The sequence below is a fragment of the Eschrichtius robustus genome, chromosome 1 (assembly GCF_028021215.1).
Source record: "Eschrichtius robustus isolate mEscRob2 chromosome 1, mEscRob2.pri, whole genome shotgun sequence".
NCBI classification, from domain to species: domain Eukaryota; kingdom Metazoa; phylum Chordata; class Mammalia; order Artiodactyla; family Eschrichtiidae; genus Eschrichtius; species Eschrichtius robustus.
Window position 1 is genome coordinate 9,351,847 of NC_090824.1, and position 15,687 is coordinate 9,367,533.

Genomic DNA, 15,687 nt, shown 5'->3' on the forward strand with positions numbered 1-15,687 from the left:
TTACACAGCTAATTAGCAGCATTAACAAGGGCTAGAACCCAGTCAACCCAGGATCCAGTCCTGTGCTTCCGACGCACGTTATATTTTTATTTTATAAAAGCAGCACAATTCAGGAAGAGAAAGACAAATACCATATGATATCACTTATATGTGGAACCTAAAATATGATACAAATAATTTATCTACAAAACAGAAACAGACCCACAAGCATAAAGAACAGACTTGTGGTTGCCAAGGGGGGATGGGGGAGGGGTGGATTGGGAGTTTGGGATTACAGATGCAAACTGTTCCGTATAGAATGGATAAACAACAAGGTCCTACTGTATAGCACAGGGAACGATATTCAGTATCCTGTGATAAACCATGATGGAAAAGAATATGAAAAAGAATGTATATATATGTATAACTGAATCACCTTGCTGTACAGCAGAAATTAACACGTTGTAAATCAACTATACTTCAATAAAATTAATTTTTAAAAAAGCAGTATAATTCGCGTATGTAGAGGAATAGCCTGAATTACTCCAGTTACCGTGCTTAGTGCTTGAGATGACTGCCATCCAGCAGGGGTGCCCCTACTCAGTTACTGGGTGGCAGCTGCCAGTGGGGAAGGGAGCCGACTCAGAGAGGTTAACAAACCAGGCTGGTGGATCCGCTCACCCTACGAGCGCACAGTAGGACTGGAGGGGAAAAAGACAGACTAACACTAGGAGAATTGGCAAAGGAGGAAACAAAGAAAGAAGCAAACGAGAGCAGAGGCAGGATGAGAACCAGCTCTCCACGCCCAGATTGGGATATCTCCGATGAGGCGTCACAGAAATGGCTACCCCAGTGCAAGCTTTTCATCTGTGCTTAGCCAAGAGCACTGTGTAAGTCGTCACTAAGGGGGAAGCCAGGCTAGGGATGGAGAAATGGGAACATACATTTCCAGAACACCAATTACCACCCTTGGACCCTGGGCAGGGTCCCTCCTTCCTGCCCTCTTGCCTCAGTTTACCCATTCGCACACGAGGGGTTGAATTAGTCAGAAGAGCCATTCCAGCTTTCCTTGTTATCTTTCTGTAGAGACTGAACACACAAACAACTGAGAATCACACAAAATAAGACCTGAGGATTGCTGTTGAAGCTAGCTAGCCAAGGCAAATGTGAAACAGACCTAAATAACCTCCCCAGGCTTTTTAAATTGGCCCCTGCTTCCAGGGGAGTGGTGGTAGAGATGCTGGCCACAGGGAAGAGACGTGGAGAAAGAACAGAAAAAATTTCACTCTTGGGGAGACTTTTTGAACGTTGCACAAACAACCCCCGTCGCCAAATGAGTCAATTTCCAAATGGCATCATTTTAGGGCCTCCTTGTGGTTCCTTCTCTGGGCCACGTCTGAAAGGGAGGCTGGGTGGGGTTTCCTGTGCTCAGTTGCAGAGGTGACAGAGGGGCTCTCCCGCCTGCCTTTGCCAGAATGTTCTTTCCAGATAAGCTTTCATTTCCACTCCTTTCTGTAGCAGTGGGTAATGCTGAAGACGAATTGAAGTTTTTATAGCCTTCCTACTTGCAGACTCCCCCATTCTCCCGCATTGTTTATTCAACTTTTTTCCCTTCCATATGGATTTAGTGCTTGAGATGACTCTGCCATCCGGCAGGGGTGCCCCAACTCAGTCACTGGGTGGCAGCTGCCAGTGGGGAAGGCAGCCAACTCAGAGAGGTTGACAAACCAGGGTGGTGGATCCGCTCACCCTACAAGCACACAGTAGGACTGGAGGGGGAAAAGACAGACAAAAGACTGCCATAAAATGAACAAAAAGGAAGCTCCTGTTTTTATGTCAGTCTTAAGGAAAGCAATGGAGGACTATACTGAAAAGCACTAAGCCCTGTAAAGCTCAAGCTAATAATAATCATAAAACTAGTAACGTCTGCATGGTATTTTGCCGTTTATAAAATATTTTTATCCCATGTATTCTCACCTGTGAAACGTTATCGCTATCACCATTTAACGGATGGGAAAACCAAGGTTCTAAGAGGTTACCCGGCTTGCTAAGGTTCCCTCAGTCAAGCAGCAGAGCTGGGCCTGGGATTTGGGTCTCTCAGCTCTGACAGGTGCTCTGTAGTGAGAGGAACAGTCCATCTCTGTACCACACTACCCTGTTCAGGCTACAGCCCCTTGGACACAGAATCACTGCCCTGTGACCTCCTTTCGGGTGATCGTCCATGACTCATTCTTCTCCATATTCCCAGGGACTGGCACATGGTAGGTGCTCAGGAAATGATGAAAGACTGAATAGGGAATTCCCTGGCGGTCCAGTGGTTAGGACTCTGAGCTTCCACTGCTGGGGGCCCAGGTTCAATCCCTGGTTGGGGAACTAAGATCCCACAAGCCACATGGCTCAGCAAAAAAAAAAAAAAAAAGACTGAATAGCTGTCTGCCAGGAACCATAGTGATCCTGCTATCTCCAGAACAGTTCACGTGAGCTGGGTGTTCACAGTATCAGGCACAAAACCATTCAAGAGAGGTTGTTATTAGACCCATTTAACAGAAGAGGAAGCCAAAGTTGAGTAATGAGCTGAAAGTCGTTAACATGGGCAGTTTGGCACCAGAGTCTGAGCTCTTGACTCTCCACTGCATCAAACTGTCTCTCACTGCAGGAAACTGACTTGAAGGGCCTCACCCTTTCAGGAGCGTTGGTGGATCCGTCTTCATCCTCGTGCAAATCACCTGACCTGTTTCTGTCCTGAGAGAACTCATGAAACTTTTCTTAATTACCTGGGGGATCTTTGCAGAGATTTCACGAGCAGATACATGTGAAAGCATTTGGAAAAGCAAAGCACATTATCCAGATGCCCAGTGTTATAATAATTGTTGACCGCTGTCTGTACCTTCAGCTAGACTGCTGCAACCCCAAAGCCTGCAGCAGCGTATCAGCTGGAGTCAGGATGATAATGAGAAACATAACTGGACACCTAGAACAACCAAAGGGCAAAGGATGAAAGAGGCCCTTTGTGTGTATCTCCTCTGACCCTGTGAATAATTATAACTTAGTGAATGGGTTCTTTTTTTTTTTTTTTAGGCAGTATAATTCTTTATTTATTTTATTTTTTTTATTTTTGGCTGTGTTGGGTCTTCGTTTCTGTGCGAGGGCTTTCTCCAGTTGCGGCAAGCGGGGGCCGCTCTTCAACGCGGTGCGCGAGCCTCTCACTATCGCGGCCTCTCTTGTTGCGGAGCACAGGCTCCAGACGCGCAGGCTCAGTAGTTGCGGCTCACGGGGCCTAGTTTCTCCGCGGCATGTGGGATCTTCCCAGACCAGGGCTCGAACCCGTGTCCCCTGCATTAGCAGGCAGACTCTCAACCACTGCGCCACCAGGGAAGCCCAGTGAATGGGTTCTGAGTTAAGGGAGTGGGGCTGACACTCCGGCATTCGGCTCAGGCTAGGTCTACCCAGTGTTAACTCTGAGCTTTGGCATCCTTCTACGTTGCCCTCCATTTGGAAAACACACACACACACACACACACACACACACACACACACACACTATTACTATCTGGTCCTCCTTTACAATTTAATCTTTCTCTTAGGACGCTGATTTCTACACTGATTTATTCAACAAACATTGATAGAGGGTTGGCCAGCCTCACTAAGGAACCAAAGAGGAAAACACCCTCTGGGAAGCATTAGATTTGGGACATTTACTTAACTCTTCATCTGCAACATGGGCGTAGCCACACCTGAATTGTGAAGACTGGAGTCCACGTGGTACAGAGTTCTGCAAGTTGTATCCTACGTGAGCGGCTCTCATCCCCATCCAAAGGAGGCGGACCCGATCGTGCAAACCTGTGATTACTCGGACAAAGATCAGCGCTGAGGTGGGGGACAGTCCAAAGGCCTGAATGTGCTGGGAGCACGAAGGCAGAGGCAGATAAGATTTAGACTTTCTGCTGTAAGGTTAAAGACTTGGAGTCCCTGGATCTGGGGTTTGCGAACGCGTGGGAGGAAGTGTCCGCTGGGGGGCGGGTCGCGCGGGGAGACCGAAGGGGAGGCACATTCTAGCGCCTCGGGTTTGTAGGAGGTTGATTATGGGTGGGATTCACATTCCTCGTGACTCACCCCCCATCGCCTCCCCTCGGCATCCTGGGTGTCTCCCATCCGAGCCTGGGGCGCGAAGATCCCTCGCAAGGTGGCTCCTGGGACTGTGGGGTGGGAGGGGCCGGATGGGGCGCCCCCTCTGTCAGGCTGGCTGATAAGTGTCACTTCCTCCTTGGATTTCGCGCCTCCGGGAGGGGAGCCCCTGCCTTTGCCCCCATCTCGGCTCCCAGGGGGCAAGACCTCCCAGGCCCCCAGCCTCCTCCCCAAGGCTGGACGCACAGAGGAAGTCCGCAGATCGAACTTTCCCCCGGGGCGCGGCAGCTCCGCGCCATCCGCAAGGATGAGACCCGGGCGGAGGCAGGCGGGGGGCGGGGCTCGGGGCGGCTCCCGAGCCGGAGAGGGCAGCCCCGGGCGCGGGGCCTGGGGTGAGAGTGGGGACCCCCCCACGGCAGCGCTCCTTCCGCCCGCCGGACTGGGGCCGAGCCTCGGGGGCCTCCGCCGAGCGCGCGGAGCCCGGCGCGTCCCTCTCTCGCCCCGCCACCTTGGCGGGGCCTGGGGGCGGCTCCCTTGCCGGGTCCCCAGAGGACTGGGCGGGGCGGGGGCGAGTGTCCGTGTCCCGCCCCGGCCCCGCCCAGCCCGGAGCCTCTCCGGACGCAGGGAGGGGTAGGGCGGTTCGGCCCGGAGTGCCCGCGGCACCGCGCTCCTGCAAGCTCCCGGCCGGGTAAGTGGCGCGGGGCCGGGAGGCCGGGACGGGGACCGAGAGGGTCGGGTCCTAACCCCCCCGGCCCAGCCGTGGCGCGTCCCCCAGGGATCGGGGTCGCTGAAAGTCAAGGGGACCTGGGGAGGCGCGCCCGGCGCGGGGGCGGGGGACCGGGCGTGACAGCTGCGGGCGGGCGGGTATTTTTAGTTTAAACCCAACCATTTCCTGCCGCCTGAGAAATCCCCTAGCCTTTCTGCTCCCCAACCCTGCAGGTTCGGTCCCCAGGAAAAAGCCAGTAAGCCCCGGGCAGCGCGTCCCCGGAGGGCCGGGCGCCGCCTCCAATCTTCGCTCTGCCTCCGCTTGGGGCGAGCGGACCTGTCCCTGCGGGCTCGCGCCGCCGCGTGTCCCCGGACCGGGCGGTAGACGCCGGCAGGAATACCCGCTCCGGGCGACCACGAGCTCGCTCCGTAGTGCCTGAGAGAGCCCAGAGCCCACGGTAGGAAGAGGAAGTCGCACCCGCAGGCAGGATCAGTTTCCTTCAGAACCCCCGGCTGTGCAGCCTTGGGCAAGCTTCTCAGCCTCTCTGAGCCTCATGCCACATCTCTAAAGGAGGGGAGAGTGAGGGCAGAAATCTCTTGTGGGGCCTGAAGGAGCCCCACATGGATGCTGACTCCTCTTAGAATCTTCAGATCTTGACTCCAAACAGTGGATCTGGTGGACGTGGCCTGTTGGTCATCCCAGGAGCAGTGAGTGCCCAGCGCAGCCCACTGACCTCCGCTTCAAAACTCTAAGGCGGGGAACTCCAGCTGCGGTGGGGTGATAATAAATGTTATTGTTTTATCACTTTGGCCCTGAAGCTCTGGCCCAAGGCTGCCCTGGGACCCTCTCCCAAGTTCCTCCTGGCACTAATGAGGGGCCTTTTACAGCCAAGGACTGCCAGTGGGGGAGCCTGATGTGCCCGGAGCGGGGGCGGGGGGGGTGGGCATGCCTCATTTCACATGAAGGAGGGCAGGAGGAGACAGTGGGGAAAAGTGACTGTCCTCCCAGTAAAGGGAGCATGTCACAAAATCGCTGTCCTTCTGAGCTTGACAGGACAGCCTCCTTCATCCAGAGGAAACAGGTCCAGAGAGGGGGAGTGATTTGCCCAGAGCCACACAGCCAAAAACAGAACTTGACTCTTGAAGGGTCCAGCCCTGCCTCCTGCACAGCCGGGACAGCCAACAGCTATCAGAGGTCAGGAGCTGGGAGGCAGAGGGGGAGTGCACTGTGCCAACAGGCTGTTTTGCCCTGTTTCCTGTAACCATGCCCCAGCGGAGCTCTCTGACACGTGTGGGTCTGTGCATTCCTCAGGCAGACGGCCACAGCTGTGCCAAGCCTGCAGGCCCTGGGGCATCATTTGCAGCCAGAGAGGCCCCTTGGAGGGCAGCTGGAGGGGGTGTGGGCTGGGAGGGCTTATTTCTGGAACTCATTCCTCTCTTGCTGGGGCTCCTGAGGAGAGGACCTGAGGATTTGCTGGCGGCTCTGAGGGGAGTAGTGAGAATCTGGGCTCAGGTTTCTGCCCCAGGGTGCAGGCTGGCCTCCAGCCCATGCAGGCACCCTTCAGGGGAAGTTTGAGTTCCTTCTGTCTCCATGGGAACAAACCTCTAGCCCGGGTGTTTTGCATGTTTTCCCACAGCCAGGGACCTGTCCTTGCCTGGGTGGCCCCTCTGCCTTGTGATGCAGAAACCTGGGGCGGGGACTGTTGGGGGAACATGGCTTGGCTGCAGGGTGACCTCCATTCTGGGGAGGCAAGACCGGGCAGGCCCAGCACAACCTCCAAAGCGCCCTGGAGCCCCTGGGCGCCCAGTGGGCAGTAGGGCCTCCCGTATTGCTCAGCTGTTAGAAACGAGGGTGGATGTCAGACTAGCTGTTCCAGCCCTGCCTTAGCCTTTTCTCAGCTGTGTGATCGTGGAAACGTTACTTCACCTTTCAGGGCTTCAGTTTGCTTCCCCATGAGATGGGATGACCATACCGCCCGCTGAGACAATGAAATGGGACTTCCCTTCAACAGTGTTCCGTGCGGTGTCCGCCTCAGCACATGGGAGCAGGTGTCACAGTTTGGGGTGATGGGGTCTGGTTAGGACACCTGAGTACCCTCCCGCTCAGTTCCACCCTCTCCCCCTCTGTCTTGATGTCCCCATGTCTGTCAAATGGCGGGTGGCCTTGATCATCTCCCTCCGAGCTCTTCTGGCACTGGAAGCTGGTCCTTGACCCAGGCAGAGAGATTTGAGAGGCACCAGGAGGGGACTCCAGGGGACTCTGGGCTCTTAGGCAGCATTTCCTGTCTCTCACCTCCTAGGATTCTGACCGCAGGCAAGGCTGCCACTCCTGGCCCAGGGACAGATGAGGAGAGAGATTCAGAGGCCAGGAGTGGTGGAGTCAGGATTTGAACTCGGGGCTTTTTTTTTTCTTTCCTTTTCTTTCCTCCTTCCCCTTCCTCTTCTTCTTCCTCTTCTTCTTCTTCTTTTTAGTTGAAGTATATTTGATTTACAATGTTGTGTTAATTTTTGCTGTACGGCAAAGTGATTCAGTTATACATATATATGTATTCTTTTTTTTTTTAAATTTTATTTATTTATTTATTTATGTTTGGCTGCATTGGGTCTTTGTTGCTGTGTGCGGGCTTTCTCTAGTTGCGGTGAGCGGGGGCTACTCTTCGTTGCACTGTGTGGTCTTCTCATTGAGGTGGCTTCTCTTGTTGTGGAGCACGGGCTCTAGGCACGTGGGCTTTAGTAGTTGTGGCTCGCGGGCTCTAGAGCACAGGCTCAGTAGTTGCGGTGCACGGGCTTAGTTGCTTCGCGGCATGTGGGATCTTCCCGGGCCAGAGCTCGAACCCATGTCCCCCTGCATTGACAGGCGGATTCTTAACCACTGCACCACCAGGGAAGTTCTATATATATATTCTTTTTTTAATATTCTTTTCCATTATGGTTTATCATAGAATACTGAATATAGTTCTCTGTGCTATACAGTAGTACCTTGTTGTTTATCCATTCTATACATAATAGCTCACATCTCCTAACCCCAGCCTCCCACTCCATCCTTTCCCCAGCCCCCTCCCCCCGGCAACCACAAGTCTTGAACTCAGGGCTTTTGACTTGATGCTCTTCACTCTACCACACTGCCTGTCTCAGACAATACAAGGACAGTGTTATACGTCAATTATCAGGAGGACGGTACTGATGAGGCAGGATCCAATCAACGTTAAGACATTGGCATTTGCTGGAAGAAGTGGATTCCAAACTTTTTTTTTTTTTCCGTAATATCTAAAAGAAGCCCAGCTGGATCACAGAGAGAGGAACCTGGGAGGAGCTGATGGAAGTTGGGGAAGTGTCTGTCCACCCTCTCGGCCCCTACCCACCGGCCAAGGAATCTTTGCTTCAGGACTTAAGGATGAATTCCCTGGCAGTGAGCAGCTAGGAAGGAGATGGGGGGACGGACGGTCCTGGCAGCAGAAGGCTTGATTTTGTCATCATCAAAACAGAGTTAAGAGGCCCCAACACCTCCTGGTGGGGTTGCTGGGAGGATAAATGAGACAACTGGAGACAACACTCAGCAGAATGCCTGGCGTGGGGGGGACACACCAGAAAGAGGCGTTACCATGGTGTTATTATTACTAATCCTCCTAATGTCGTTGCAACAATGTAGTGTGGCCTGCACCTCTTGCCTGGATTTCTAGGCTGCACATTTGGCAAAGGGAATCCTAGCGTACCCAGAATACTTTGAAAGACTCAGGGGAAAGGCAGAGGCTGCTGAGGAAATTAGAAAGGTCAAAACACAAGCACACTAACGTGAGTTGACTAATCTGTATACATCTCATGTAATATATACATGAGATGTAAAATGGTGGCAAAAAGCAAGAAGGTGATTACCTTAAATAAAAGTCAAGTATCACCTTGGGCTGGGGGGAGAGGAGATTGGGCTTGAGAGGGTCATGGTCGGGGGGGCGGGGGTTATGAGGGAATTCACCTTGTAATTACTTGCGAGTACAGGTATGTTTCATGCATCCCTCTATACCTAGATCCTGTTTCACAAATTTAAGCAGGTTTAAAAAAAAAAAAGGCAAGGGAATGCTAATGCAAAATCAAGGTGGTCATCTTTGGTGGGGGAGAGGGTACGGGGTCAGCCTGCTCCATTCTCAGTGGGATCCACTCTTTCTGTGGGCTCGTGGGCATCATTTAAAAATATTTTCATGCTTCATCACTTGCAAATAAGAAACAAATACATATGCAATGTATATAATACGTAAACATAATACATATATAATGTAATACAATATATATTCCATTGTTTATATATCAAATCATACATACAAGTAAAATTAGAAGGTAATATAGAGCATTTTCACAAAGATCTCTTAGAAAATCACACTCTGCCCAGAGATTCAAATGTTAATCTGCCTGGGTTTAAAAAATAAAACAAACACAAATCCTGTTGTATAACAGACACATGGTTTCTCATTCAGTAGAAGTAATCTCCCTCTTCTGAAGTCATAACAAGAAAGTGACTTTCACACTCTACCATCTCAGATGGTCAACAGGATTCTTTAAAGTCCTGGCCTCATGATTTATGCTTCTGAAATCAGAAAATCCTGACGTATTTGAGCTGGGAGGAACCTCAGGTCCCCTGGACCCATCTGCCGGTTTTACCGCCGAGGGAATGCGAGGCACGCAGTTAGAGAAGACAGTTCGCTCTGTGCTGCTACTACTGACTCTCATCAGGACCCCACCCACCACACCTGTGCCGCTACTACTGCTAGTACTGCAAGGCAGGGAAACGGGTGGTATATCTGAGATTAAACTGATGCGATCGTTTCAATTTTAAAAAGTCAGAAGAGAGCTACAACAAGCGGTGACCACAGCACTTCCAGGACTTCCGTGGACAGAAACGTTACCGAAGGAAATATACAAGCAGTGCCTTTCCTCCTGGAAGCCCTCTTAGGGCTCCTCCTACTCTTTGCAGGGCACGCTTGATATATTTATAAGTTATCAAAGCAATTTCGTGCCATGGATGTGGTGATCCCCATTTTTCAGTTGGGGAAACAGGTTCAGAGAGGTTAACCGTCTTGCCCCAAATCACATGACAGGTAATTGATGAGGCAGGAGTTTCACCCCAGGGAGTACTAAAGAGACGAGAAACTGTTTTAAGTGTGCTGTGTGTGAGCACACCCTTCACTCCTCAGAAGCCAAAGCCCACAGCGGCCACTGGTTGAAGTCAAGAGTTTTATCTGAGATCTGGAAAGGGCTGAGCCCCTCCCAAGTGACATTTGCTGAAATAATGCAGCAGGGCTGACTCACTGGGGGAGCCTCTTTCCTTGTTGTTGCAAAGAGCTGGCCTTTCTGTGATGCTAGGAGGTGCCCTCATTCACAGACCTGTTTGACCTTCACCTGGGCTGGTCTCTGTTTCCTGCCCTTTAAAAAGGGAGGTTGGAATTCGGAGATCTCTAAGGTGCCTTGAAGTCTGAATGTTTCCTCTCATCCAAGAACCACAGCCTCACGGTAGGTGTTTGGGGACCTTCAGTCTGGCCGCTGCAGTCTGCCCCCCTGCCCCTCCCAAGAGGGGTCAGGTCACTTAATCGGGTGATTCCCTGCTTATCTGCCTCCAATGCGCCCACCGCCCCGCCCCCTTGCTCTAAGGATTAAGTCCCAAGCCTCCAGCCTACTGGGCTGGCATTTCATGCTTTCTACCGCTGGGCTACTTCCCGGTCCCACGAGGCGCCAGACTCATCCCGATCTTTCCCACCTCCAGACTGTGCTCCAGAGGTTACCTCTGCCCAGCTGTTACCTCCCCACCAACACCTGGCTAGACATCACCTCCTCCTAGAAGTCTTCCTCAACTACCCGGTCAGGGTTGGTGATTCTGTTTCCATGGTCTCCTTGCACTTTGCAAGTGATAGGTAGTTTTCAGTTTTCGTGTTGATTTCCTGCTAGATTATGACCTCCTGGAGGGCAGGCCTAGAGGATTATTTATTCTCACATCCCAACCAGAAAGAGCTTATTATTATTTTCATTATTATTATTTAGCGAAAAGGCTTTACGGTTTAAAACAGGATCTTACAAACTTGAGGGCAGCTGATACTCATACCACCCCTGAATGAAGCGGTCAGGGCACTTCCTAATAATTCCCAGGACACAGAGGAGAAAGGTGACCCGAGGCTGGGGAGAGAAGGTGTCACACGCCTTCTCTCCCTTTGTGGCCCTCTTCAGGGGACTTTCTCCTTGGAGAACCGTCCATCTTCCTGGACTCTCCGGGGGCTGGCCCTGGAACTCTGGACACATCTCTTGGCCTCTCTGGGACTCAGACCTGAAGTTTGTTCTCTCTCCTGTTCACGCCCAGCGTTTGCGCCGGGTCTTCCTTCTTGCTCCTTCCTCTGCATGAAGCGTGCCTCCCCCAGGCCTTTCCGTGGCTGCTCCTTCTTTTCTTGGAAATCTCACCTCACAGTCACAGCCTCCAGGGGGTCATCCTGCCCACCCAGTAATGCCCATCCCATCCCCTGCCCCTCTCTACTCTGTCCTTATCTCCCTGTTTTATTGTCTCTCTAGCACTTATCACTACCTGAAATTATCTTAGTTATTTATTTACAATCGAGTTTAGCTTCTGTCTCATCTACCTGAAAACTCCAGGAGGGTGAGATTGTTTTTCTGTCCCCAGAGCAGCCTGGCCGTTGTAGCTGCTCAACACGTATTTACGGAATGCAGGAACGAATGGATCAATGAATGAATGAAAGAATGTCTAAGCTGATGGGCTGGATGGGATGCCGTGAGCCCCCTTGCCTGGTTTATCGTGTCAGTTAACATCTGTTCAGCCCTTACTGAAGTTTCTCTGCATTTTCTCTCTTTATCTTCACAACTATTCCGTGACGTGTGCTCCGATAGTCCCGTTTACAGTGAGGTTAACTCAACTGTCCTCAGCTAGCTCGCAGTGAAGTTAAGAACTGAACTCAGACTATCTGATCCCAGAGCTCATGCAGGTCTACATTGGCCTTTCCATGCTGGGAGTGCACTGGGCAGGACGCGGTGAGTCAGACCGAGGACTCAGGCCTCCTTACCAGGCTTCTAGTTCTTTCTCTGCAATCCCCAAAGGCTCTCACACTGCTAGGCCATTCCTCAAAGGAAATCCTCTCTGTGTGGAAATCCTCTCTGTGTGTCATAGGGGTTCAGGAATGCCACGGGTTCCCCAGAGCTGGGGCCCACCCCGGGGCACCCTGCCCTGCACACACCCTTTGCTAGCTTGGACCCAAGGATCTCCACCTGCGGCTGGCTCACCAGCTGTCCGAACTCGGTGACCGCAAGCCGGTGGCTGTAGATTGGATGTGGGCCAGTTGGGGTTGCCAGGTTACATTCCTTTCCTCAGAGCCTGGCAACCATCGAGCCTGGTTTATGTAATTGGCCTATTTATCGGTTTGTTGATTTCAAACTCAACTTTGCTCAGAAATAATTTTAGAAAATGGATTTTTTAAAAAGTCCATCTTGTGGTGTCTCATCCCCATTTCCTTCTGGATAAAACCACCTGAAAGCTTAAGTCTTTGCTTGTTGCTGCTTGCTCCCTTGAGGAAGGGAGGGGAGGTCCCCATAAGTTCCTATATTTGTCCCCTATTGGAATCGGCTCCTGGCTGGAGCCAACTTTGCTTCGGGAGCCCTAGAGGCACACGTTTTGTGCCAGAGATCTGGGCCCTTCCGCCCTGGAAGCTGCTCTCCTTGGGCAGCCGCATTCCTTCAATGCGCTGACTGAGATGGACACGTCCCTGCCCTGGGTGGGAGCAGTCTGGTGGGGGGAGGTAGATGCTTTAAACAGACTGTCCCATCCCAGGGACTATGGCTCAGCTCCCAGGGAGCTGGGAGAGGCCCCATGATGGACCCTTTAATTTTGTCCTTTTGGGCCTCAGTTCCCTTCTTTGCAAAGTTGGGGGGGGGACACGTGCTACACTCTTCACCGGGCTTGGTATGTGTGAGCAGGTATCACAAGCCACAAAACCCCGCCTGGAGCTAAGGGATTGTTAAATGCTAGTTTAGCCCACAGAGCAAGGTGTCACCTGTCTTCCTATGCAAAGGACAGTTAGAACTTCTACTTTGCCTGATTTTTCTCTGCTCCTGGGCCTGAGGTGTGGAACCGGCAGCCTGGAATGGTGACATCAGACAGACCTGGGCTGAGACCCTGATTCTGCCACCTGCAGTGTGATCTTGGCAAGTCACATAAGCTCTATGGGCCTGGACAGCTCGCCGGTTCAGGGGGTCTGGTCACACCTTCCCTGCAGAGCTGGTGTGAGGGGCAGATGTGATCACAGGTTTACGAGGCATTCCCAGCTCCAAGCAGGTGCTTGGTCCCACTTCCGGTCTCTTCCTTCTCCAGCCTTCCCGAGCACTCCCTGTTCACCCGAGGCACTGTCTAGCTGGGAGGTGACTTTGGTGACAATTTGGGTCACTTGGAAGGGAGCTCGGCACTTCCGCCTGCCTCGGCCCCGGCACTGGCACTTGGTGGATCCAGCACAGCTGCTGGTGAGTCAGCCCAGGCTCAGGTGTTCTTGGCCGAGGCCCTTCCGGGGGGGGCGTGATGGGCTGGAGTCGACCCAGCCTAAGCCTGTCCCCTTCGGAGGACTCTTATTGGGGTACACAGGGTGCAGACCACATACCTCAGTCATTCGTTTCCTGCCCAAGGTCCCAGCCATCCCTAATGGCCAATGCAATTTTGTTCTTCCGTAGAATTAATTATGGGAGAAAAGTCAACGTCACCACTCCAGGCCCTATTGTCTGACTCCCAGTCCGGCCTTGGGGTCCCTTTCAATACAGCGAGGGAGCTTAAACTAGGTCAGAGCTCTGAGTTTGGACCAGGGGGCTACTAGTAGCTGACAGGATGACTGTGGTGCACTAACTGAGAGCACAGGTGACATAACTCCCTTCTGTCTTCCTCTCCATCTTCCTTCTTTTTAATCCTTCTGATTATCCTATGTTCTCATCATCACCTGGGCGCCGCCTTCGGCTAAAGGGTGAATCTCTGGACCTGGGACTGCTTATCTGTATTTTGTCAAAGCTCCCCGGGTGATTCTCGTGCACAGAGATGGTTGAGAAGCCCTGGATTTTGTGCAGAGACCATCTCCGTGTGGAGCTAATCTGGTCTGACCCCTCTCTGACACTCGCCCATCTCTCTCTATGGGCTGACCACCAGATAGAGATAAATAAGTGGTGTTTATATTCATTGCATTTATTCCTTTTGATGTTCTATACATGGCAATCGATCCTCACCCTGGCATTCTATTTAAGGTAAAAATAAAAGGTCTCCTCTTAAAATAAATTTAAGTTTCAACGGGTTGAATTTCTTACAAACGAATGAGAAAAAATAATAGTGCAGGCGTCCCCAGATGTGGCCCAAATCATGGATGTGATGAAGCACAAATGGCCAAAGTGTGTAAAAACGTGGAACTAGATGACTTCCAAGGGCCCCTCAAAGCCTGACATCCTGATGGATCCAAGGAGTGCTCACCATAGCTGCCCTTTAAACTCTCCAGAAGTGAAACAGAACTAGAATTTCAGGTGAACAAACCCTGCCTGACCCCAGCTGGCTTTTTCTGCTTGTGTCCCGGGGCACCTACCTATTATCACTGGAGAGTTGGCCTGTGTGCCTCCTTCCAGAGTGATTGTGAGGTTCCTGTTGTCTTTGAACTGTCTTCTAGGGATTCATGCCATGGCACCCCCTGGGGAGGGTGGAACCCAATCCAGGATCCAGGTATGATTCCGGTGCCGTCCTGAAGGGCATGGGTAGGTGGCCCCAACAATGTCCCTGACAGCGCTGGGAAGACCTCACCTTAATGACAAACACTACCTAAGTGTCTCTAAGTAAGGGGAACTCCGGAGGGAAAACTCTGCTGAAGACACGGCTCTCAGCATTTGGAAAACTTTGCCTGATCAGCCCGTTCTGGATATCAGGGACTGCATACTATTATATTTCCTGAAAGGAATAGTAACGAATCTTCTGGATTCCCAGACCTGGAAGAATGCTATGCTGATAGGTAGGGTTGGGGTGAGGTATTTCCCTTGAGCTGATAGAACAGAGGTCAGCAAACTTTTTCTGTAAAGGGACAGATGGTAAATATTTTTGGCTTCATGGACCATTTGGTCTCCAGCGCAATTATTCAGTTTTTCTATTGTATCTAGAAAGCAGCCATAGACACTTTGGAAATGAATGGGCGGGCTGTGTTCCGATAAAGCTACTTGGGGACACTGGAATTTGCATTGCATGTAATTTTCACCTGTCATGAAATATTACTCTTCTTTTGATTTTTTTCCAACCATTTAAAAATGAAAACATCACTCAGCTGGAGAGCTGTACAGGAACAGGCAGTGGGCCACGGTTCAGCAGTCCCCTGCTCTAGAAACCTTCTCTGCAGTGGAGGGTGGACCTTAAAGATGTGAGCAAATCACTGTTCTAATCATTTCAGTTCTTACAAATAGAGCTCTGAAACAGGTCTGAGTCTCGTGTCTGTTGGTTAAAATAGAATCTAGTGTTAGTTATTGTACTTAGTTCATTCATCAGCAAATATTAGGTCTAGTGGTGAAGAGGGAGGGAGAACACTGGTCCTGGGCTGGCTGTGGAACCTTGGGCAGATGGCTTAGCCTCTCTGAGTCTCAGTGCTTTCATCTGTAGAGGCAATAATAGTGCGACCGATCAAATCAATGAAATAATCAAGGCAAGACAGTTCACTTCTGGCACATAGCACACCCTTCACGAAGGCTAGCTATTTCCTCTCACTTCCATAGAGTTCAAGAGCACAGGGATATTTTATCCCTTTAGCCAGCAACCCTGCACAGTAGATCTTATTTAGCACTTTATGGAGAAAGAGGCCCAGAGAAGTTACAGAGCTTGTCCAAGGACACAAGCTAGTA

The 15,687-nt window shown here is 51.4% G+C and overlaps 1 protein-coding gene across 5 annotated transcripts in view; it reads left to right on the forward strand.

The window, feature by feature from the left end:
- The first annotated feature begins 4,610 nt into the window (after positions 1-4,610).
- Positions 4,611-15,687, forward strand: part of SYNE3 (spectrin repeat containing nuclear envelope family member 3) — a 93,895-nt gene continuing 82,818 nt past the window's right edge. For 2 of the 5 annotated variants that reach the window (XM_068541025.1, XM_068541033.1), the window contains exon 1: positions 5,829-6,004. In XM_068541025.1, the coding sequence (XP_068397126.1) occupies positions 5,829-6,004 (176 nt within the window). Of the gene's footprint in view, positions 4,793-5,828; positions 6,005-15,687 lie in introns of those variants that run through there. The other 3 variants (XM_068541079.1, XM_068541069.1, XM_068541042.1) reach the window with 3 other exon arrangements.